The 8,631-nt window shown below is 35.6% G+C and overlaps 3 protein-coding genes across 3 annotated transcripts; all 3 read left to right on the forward strand.

The window, feature by feature from the left end:
* Positions 1–1,585: 1,585 nt before the first annotated feature.
* On the forward strand, positions 1,586–1,926 carry LOC147273988 (thaumatin-like protein; the record flags this gene model as incomplete). The annotated part of the gene is given in 2 exon segments (XM_086227792.1): positions 1,586–1,703; positions 1,706–1,926. Coding segments are annotated over 2 exon segments (339 nt in total), but the record flags the coding sequence as incomplete, so codon positions are not given.
* A 2,191-nt stretch (positions 1,927–4,117) lies between these two features.
* On the forward strand, positions 4,118–5,037 carry LOC147273989 (thaumatin-like protein 1). Its single transcript, XM_086255839.1, has one exon. It carries the CDS (start codon positions 4,120–4,122, stop codon positions 4,864–4,866), a length of 747 nt encoding a protein of 248 aa, XP_086111965.1. The 5' UTR covers positions 4,118–4,119; the 3' UTR covers positions 4,867–5,037.
* A 1,285-nt stretch (positions 5,038–6,322) lies between these two features.
* LOC147273990 (thaumatin-like protein 1) lies at positions 6,323–7,172 on the forward strand. The gene has a single exon (XM_086255840.1). The coding sequence runs from the start codon at positions 6,325–6,327 to the stop codon at positions 7,066–7,068; it is 744 nt and encodes a 247-aa protein (XP_086111966.1). The 5' UTR covers positions 6,323–6,324; the 3' UTR covers positions 7,069–7,172.
* The last annotated feature ends 1,459 nt before the right edge of the window (positions 7,173–8,631 follow it).

The raw sequence follows: 8,631 nt of genomic DNA on the forward strand, positions 1-8,631 counted from the left end.
ACTCTTTAAAAAAATAAATACCACTTTTTTAATAACTTTTTAATATTTGAAATCTTTTGAAATCTGCAGGGGGAACGCTGGAGAATTATTGATTTTGATATAATATAATTTACAATACAAAGTCCTTGAAAGTCTTTTAAAGTCTATCATTTAATAAAGTCAATGACTTTTTGAATATCATGTCACTTTTATAGACTTTCTAAAAGTCTTAATTGAATACCATAGATTTTTTAAAAGTATTGATTGAATACCACCAGACTTTTATAAACTCTTTAAAAATTTTGATTGAATACCACCAGACTTTTTAATTCCACCAAAGTCATTTAAAATCCTAATTGAATACACCCTCCTTAGTGTTAAATGTGGGATAGGGCGGATGAGCCCACTTCATATAGTTTTTTCAACAATCTAAACCGTCTATTTTTTAGGCATCTATTCATAGATCATCTTTGCAAAAAATTAGCCAAATCAGAAATCATTTGTCTTTTTAACTTTGATCAAACAAATAGATGGTTTTATCGAAAATATTTGATTCGTCTATTTATTTGATTAAAGTTAGATAGACAAATAATTTTTAATTTGACTAATTTTTTGTAAGGATGATCTATGAATAGAGATTTAAAAAATAGACGATTCGGATTGTTGAAAAGCTATATGGAGTGGGCCCATCCGCTCCATCCCATATTTAACACAAAATGTGGGATTCCACACCTGAAAGGCCTGTATATATATACAACGTACTATTCTTTTACAAAATGTAACTGATCGAGAACCTATTTCTTAGCTGTTAGATCAAATATAAATGCTTGCATGCATTGGAATGTAATTAATTCACTTATTACATAAATGATTCTATTTTATGATCATTATTACATAATTAGAATTTTTATTTAAAGTCCTCATCTTATTTTGTTCAAAGAAAGTCTTAAGAGCCATCGAGTACCACTGGAAATATTAGTTCTAGTTCTACATCTTGTGTACGTTCGAGCATTAATATTGTTAGTTGGTCTCATAGACTAGCTTGTAGCAATAACGATGTGTATTCATGAATGTGGCTGGGTGGAAAGAAGGCGCAAGTGACTTGATATACTGGAAATATCTCGCTTCTTTAGAATTGAGACATTAATTTCTTCAAGACTTTATAGGTCGTTCTTCCATACTTGATTCGGTTCTAAATTTCTCACTACTCTGATAAGTCCCACTTTAATTTGCACAAGTTGAATTCAACCACCATTTCATAAATGGTCATTTTTCTATTCATATAGGATATTATATATTATGTTACTAGACTCTAAATTTAGATTCATACATTTAAGTAAAATTCAAGTTAATTAATAGTTCAAATTTATAATCTGACCGAAAAATATTTCCAAATATATATAGAATTATTCTCTGATAGAATTAGAGCATCCAACCCAAAATTAATTGGCAATAGGTGGAGAGGCCCAAGACTTATAAACACATATGCTAAGCTCTAGTTTTCCGATATGGGACATTGCTCCACATTATTCTCCACATTTGGTAGAAAAGTCTTTCTTCCTTCTTATCTGATCTTGTGGAAAAATCTTAATTTTAACATAACAAATTCAACAACTTGGATTTCTTTGATATTTCTCTGGTTGATGGGTTTAATGTCCCAATGGACTTTAGTCCCACCTCTAATGGGTGCACTAGGGGGATTCAATGTACGGCTGATATCAATGGCAGTGTCCCAATCAGTTAAGGGCACCTGGAGGGTGTAACAACCCTTGCACTGTGTTTAAGACGGACCAATATTGTTGTAACTCCGGAAAGTGTGGACCCACAAATTTTTCCAAGTTTTTTAAGGATCGGTGTCGCGATGCTTATAGCTACCCTAAGGATGACTCTACAAGCACGTTTACTTGCCCTGGTGGGACGAACTATAGGGTTGTGTTCTGTCCTTGAAAGCAGCTGCTGTACGAAGCAGATTATGTTTCTGATGCAATAAAAGTTTGGCTTTGTCAGCCACACATATAATGGTGTGCATTATGTAAACAAAGTCATAATTAATAATTATCCAAGCAAGCAATTACTATGTTTAACAAAGTTTTTCTTAATTAGTTCATCCAAATTAGTTCACAAGCATTGCATCATCATTTTCCTTTTGGATTTCGTTTTTGTTGCGTCTTTTGCATGTGATGTGTCAACAGACTCAACACACAGAAATATAGGGGCTTATACCACGTAGTAGAGCGCTTATTTTCCATACTCTACACTCAATAGAGTAGTTCTAAGTGCACCCACCATAATTATTCTAACTTTACGCTCTATTTTTTAAAAATTCCTCGTTGACCTTGAAGAAACATTTAACAAAATAAAACAAAACTCCAGCTCCACCCACCTCTATTTTCTTATTTCGTAGAATTTTATGATTTTGGAAAGTTAACAGACAATTATTGATTATGCATTTAGAATTTCTCCTAAACTCAAAGTTCCACTCTTGCTTTCCTTTTTGTTTGTTTCAAATAAGAGATGCTTGTGGATGAGCATGAAGCATGGAATTGATTGCGTGATGTTTGCAGTGTAGTCTCGTAATTTGCTTCTTTGGCTGCTTACGCAAAGAAAATATATAAATTCCTCTTCCTAGAAATATATATATATATATATATATATGTGTGTGTGTGTCTCGTAATTTGATTTCTTGGCTCATTGTTTCCCTTTTTTTTTGGTCAGGCTAGTTGTCTCGTCTTTTTCAGTGAAATAAGTCTCCTAACTTGTCTTCTTTTATCATTGTTTTTGGTGAGATCGAGCCAGATGTGATCATAATCGTCACGTAAAATATTATCGAATCGAAATTGTGAAAATTTTGTTAAAAATTTTAATTATTTGAGTCTAAATTTTCAACAAAATCTAAATTTTCATATTTTTTAACCCTCAAAATTTTTCAAAATTGAAAATTTAATTCCTTAATGTGATATTATTATATTATTTATTAACTTAATTTAAAATCTCTTTATCAAATGAGAACATATTTATATACATATCAGTGTATAACTGTTCATGCATAAATGAAGTCGAATTAATATAAACTCAAATTTGAATAAATAAAATTAATCGTGACGGTTTAATTATTTGATGAAAAAAATTTAGTAAATAAATATTTTATCATTGAACAAATAATAAAGCATTATGAATCAAGTGCATCTTTATTAGAATCTGTAATTCATTTTGATAATCAAATCATAGTAGGGAAAACAGCATTTTCTATGGTAAGAAAACGTTATCGTGATACAATGATCACTGTTAATTGGAAAATATATTCTAGGAATATTTTATTTTTAGCACAAGTAGAATATTCCTAGAAATATCTCGACAGAGATAATACTAAAGCCACCAAGGCTGCAGATTTTCTTAAGAGTGGTGACCTGCCTAACTTTCTTATAATTTTTTCTTGGCCAGAACTTTCTTGTAGTACGTGGTCGACCTTTAATTATAGCTTAATATATATAGTATGTATATTACATGCCCTAAAAGTAGGGATAGTGTCGGTGATCGATGATCCTGGTCCTATTTTACACGTGCCATATCATTACGTACATGTAAGTGTTCCTGTATGTTTAGTACTCAATTTTAACTCAGCATGTTTAATTAATTGTATTCATCAATATGTCCTCTGACATTAATGGATCAATTATATAAAAATGTAAGTCATGAATTGTTAAGCCGGCCTTGACCAAGTTGTAATAGTCAGTAGCATGATCCTTAATATTCCTGATTATTAATTTTTATCTTATAACCTCAAATTTTTTATAACATCAAGTCCCATCATAGAGAAGTAGCAGCCAGCAGCTGAAGATGGTTAGTGCATGCATGTGTCTAGCTACTTTGTCAATGTTTTCTCAACTAGTACGTTATCTAGTTGATTTTTCTTCTCTTTAGTTTTTTTGCTTTTACTTTATCTACATTAATTCTTTTGTCTTTGTCTACATTAAAGGGTGCAATTAATTTATAGGGCACGTAGGCACAATTGAGTAGCCACCTTCACTTTTGACTGAAAACGTACACTTGTAATTATCCACATTTACCCAAAAGCCTCCCTCATCCATCTATATAAACACCTTATATATCTCATTATAACACACCAAGTTGTAGCGAAGTATGAAATCCCAAAACATGAGTTCCATGGAGAACCTCCAAATGTCCCTTCTTTTCTTCTTCTTCAGCTTCTTCTTCATCTCCTCCCATGCAGCCACCTTTGACATCCGCAACGAATGTCCTTACACCGTCTGGGCAGCGGCCTCCCCTGGAGGTGGCCGCCGCCTAGATCGTGGCCAAACTTGGACTCTCAATGTCCCTGCTGGAACGGCCATGGCGCGCATATGGGGCCGAACCAAATGCAACTTTGATGGTAGTGGTCGCGGCCGTTGTGAAACCGGGGATTGTGGGTCCCTAGAGTGCAAGGGCTGGGGTGTCCCTCCAAACACCTTGGCAGAATATGCCCTTAACCAATTTGGCAACATGGACTTCATTGACATCTCCCTTGTTGATGGCTTCAACATTCCCATGGACTTCAGCCCAACCTCAGGCGGGTGTAGGGGAATGCGGTGCACCGCAGACATCAACGGGCAGTGTCCCAAAGAATTAAGGGTACCAGGTGGATGCAACAACCCTTGCACTGTTTACAAGACCAATGAATATTGTTGCACACAAGGGCAAGGGACTTGTGGACCGACCAACTTCTCAAGGTTTTTCAAGGATAGGTGTCGTGATGCTTATAGTTACCCTCAGGATGACCCTACAAGCACATTTACATGCCCTGGTGGGACTAACTATAAGGTTGTTTTCTGCCCTGGTGGGAACCATAATTTCCCTTTGGAGATGGGAAGTGGCAAGAGTGAGGAGTAAAGGGTCTAATGAGTATGAGGGTATATTGGCCTTTTGGGCTTATGTTTAGATAAGTGATGAATGTATGTTTCTATGTTGTTGTTGTGGTGTGTTGTTGTACTTCGGTGTACTGTGCAACATAAAATGTCTTGAATAAAGATGGTGATCTTTTAGAAATGGGCAAATAACCAATTTCCCCTTATTTCACTTGGGCTCTATAGTTTTGTTTTTTTAATCGAGTTTTAATAATTTAATTCCTTAATGTGATATTATTAGATTATTAATTAACTTAATTTAAAATCTGTTTATCAAATGAGAACATATTTGTATACATATCAGTGTATAACTGTTCACACATAAATGAAGTCGAATTAATATAAACTTAAATTTAAATAAATGAAATTAATAGTACATGTTAGTTTATTTGATGAACAAAATTTAGTAAATAAATATTTTATCATTGAACAAATAATAAAGCATTATGAATCAAGTTGCATCTTTATTAGAATCTGTAATTCATTTTGATAATCAAATCATAGTAGGGAAAATAGCATTTTCTATGGTAAGAAAACGTTATCCTGATACAATGATCGATCACTGTTAATTGGAAAAGATATTCTAGGAATATGTTATTTTTAGCACAAGTAGAATATTCCTAGAAATACCTTGACAGAGATAATACTAAAGCCACCAAGGCTGCAGATTTTCTTTAAGAGTGGTGACCAACCTAACTTTCTTATAATTTTTTCTTGTCCACAACTTTCTTGTAGTACGTGGTCGACCTTTAATTATAGCTTTATATATGTATATATATATATATATTATGTATATTACATGCTCTAAAAGTAGGGATGGTGTCGGTGATGATCCTGGTCCTATTTTACACGTGTCATATCATTACGTACATGTAAGTGTTCCTGTATGTTTCAGTACTCAATTTTAACTCAGCATGTTGAATTAATTGTATTCATCAATTTGTCTTCTGACATTAATGGATCAATTATATAAAAATGTAAGTCATGAATTGTTAAGCCTTGACCAAGTTGTAATAGTCAGTAGCATATGATCCTTAATATTCCTGATTATTAATTTTTATCTTATAACATCAAATTTTTTATAACATTAAGTCACTTCATAGAGAAGTAGCAGCCAGAAGCTGATATGATGATGGTTAGTGCATGCATGTTTCTAGCTACTTTGTCAATGTTTTCTCAACTAGTACGTTATCTAGTTGATTTTTCTTCTCTTTATTTATTTATTTATTTTTTGCTTTTACTTGATCTACATTAGTTCTTTTGTCTTTGTCTACATTAAAGGGTGCAATTAATTTATGGGGCACGTAGCACAATTGAGTAGCCACCTTCACTTTTGACTGAAAATGTACACTTGTAATTATCCACATTAACCCAAAAGCCTCCCCCACCCATCTATATAAACACTTTATATATCTCATTATAACACACCGAGTTGTAGCAAAGTATGAAATCCCAAAACATGAGTTCCATGGAGAACCTCCAAGTGTCCCTTCTCTTCTTCTTCAGCCTCTTCTTCATCTCCTCCCATGCAGCCACCTTTGACATCCGCAACGAATGTCCTTACACGGTCTGGGCAGCGGCCTCCCCTGGAGGTGGCCGCCGCCTAGAGCGCGGCCAAACTTGGACTCTCAATGTCGCCGCTGGCACGGCCATGGCGCGCATATGGGGCCGAACGAAATGCAACTTTGATGGTAGTGGTCGCGGCCGTTGTGAAACCGGGGATTGTGGGTCCCTAGAGTGCAAGGGATGGGGTGTCCCTCCAAACACATTGGCAGAATATGCCCTTAACCAATTTGGCAACATGGACTTCATTGACATCTCCCTTGTTGATGGCTTCAACATTCCCATGGACTTCAGCCCAACCTCAGGCGGGTGTAGGGGAATTCGGTGCACCGCAGACATCAACGGGCAGTGTCCCAACGAATTAAGGGTACCAGGTGGGTGCAACAACCCTTGCACTGTTTACAAGACCAATGAATATTGTTGCACACAAGGGCAAGGGACTTGTGGACCGACCAACTTCTCAAGGTTTTTCAAGGATAGGTGCCGTGATGCTTATAGTTACCCTCAGGATGACCCTACAAGCACATTTACATGCCCTGGTGGGACTAACTATAAGGTTGTCTTCTGCCCTGGTGGGAACCATAATTTCCCTTTGGAGATGGGAAGTGGCAAGAGTGAGGAGTAAAGGGTCTACTGGGTATCAGGGTATATATATATTGGGCCTTTTGGGCTTATGTTTAGATAAGTGATGAATGATTGAATGTATGTTTCTATGTTGTTGTTGTGGTGTGTTGTTGTACTTAGGTGTACTGTACAACATAAAATGTCTTGAATAAAGATGGTGATCTTTTAGAAATGGGCAAATAATCAATTTCCCCTTATTTCACTTGGGCTCTATAGTTTTATTTTTTAATCGAGTTTTAATAATTTTGTTTTGTTACAATCAAGATCAAAATTAAAATTTTATGATTGTTTTGCCTCTAAATTCACAAAAACTTACGCCGTACATGATATTTATATGAAAATTCTGTATAAACTTTGAACAATATTTTAATTTGAGACTTAATTGTAACAAAATTTCTATTTATTGTAATGTATGTGTCCGCGCGCGTTTAGATGGGTGATGACTGATGAATGCATGTTTCTATGTTGTTGTTGTACTTAGGTACTGTACAACATAAAATGCCTTGAATAAAGATGGTGATCTTTTAGAAATGGATTAGCAGTAATTAATCAATTATTAAGTCAGTTAAACTCAGATTAATTATATAATTATATTGCAGGTAGTACGTACGTGTAGGTGTCACAACACATACAACAGCTGTGAAAAGTCTACATTATTTTACATATGGAAGGGATAAGGTCAAATGGATATTGAATCATCCTTGGTTTGTCACTTTATGCCAAACATTTGAATAAAGAAAAAGACTGCAAAGCTGATGCAATGAATTTGATTACTGTTAGGCGTTGAAAGATCAAAGAGGAAAACCAAGGAGACCAATATCATACGTACGTTACCTTCAAAAGTGAAAACACTATATGTCACGCACAAAACAGACTTTATAAGTTATTAATTAAGTTGATTCATTACTAAAAATTCAGTATGTTAAGAGAATATTATATGGAAGAGAGAGAGAGAGAGTTTATTCGTTTTATTTAGAGAGCTGCTATTTGCACACATTTTTCTCTTACACACCTCCTACCATCTTCTAAAATTTAAAATTTCTCTTTTACACACCCCTTTCATTACCAAAATACCCCAACCTCATTAATCTCACCAAAATTTCTCACTACACACCCACCTAATCCAAACACTACACACCCCACCCCAAATGTGAATTTTTAAATTAAAAAAAAACAAAGAACAAAAAAAAAAAATGTTGAAACCAGCCACCCGCAAGCCTCTGCCATCCCAGCCCCTCCCCCTCCCTCACCCACCCCGACAACCTCCCTCCCTTCCCCTCCCTCACCGACCACCTCCCTCTTACTCTTCTTCCTCACCCGACCACCTCCATCTCTCTCTCTCTCTCTCTCTCTCTCTCTCTCTCTCTCTCTCTCTCTCTCTCTCCTCCCCGCAGGACCGACCCTCGTATTTCTCTCTCCTCCTCCTCCTCCCCGTAACACCAACTTAAAAAAAAAATGCAGGTTTGGCAGACTAGTGCTGAACCTGGCTGTTTTGTTCGTCAGGTACCCACCGAACGAACCAGGTTTGTTAGGCGGTTACCTGTCGAACGAAACCGACAGGTGA

Source organism: Dryas octopetala, chromosome 9 (assembly GCF_963921425.1).
Source record: "Dryas octopetala chromosome 9, drDryOcto1.1, whole genome shotgun sequence".
Taxonomy (NCBI): Eukaryota; Viridiplantae; Streptophyta; class Magnoliopsida; order Rosales; family Rosaceae; genus Dryas; species Dryas octopetala.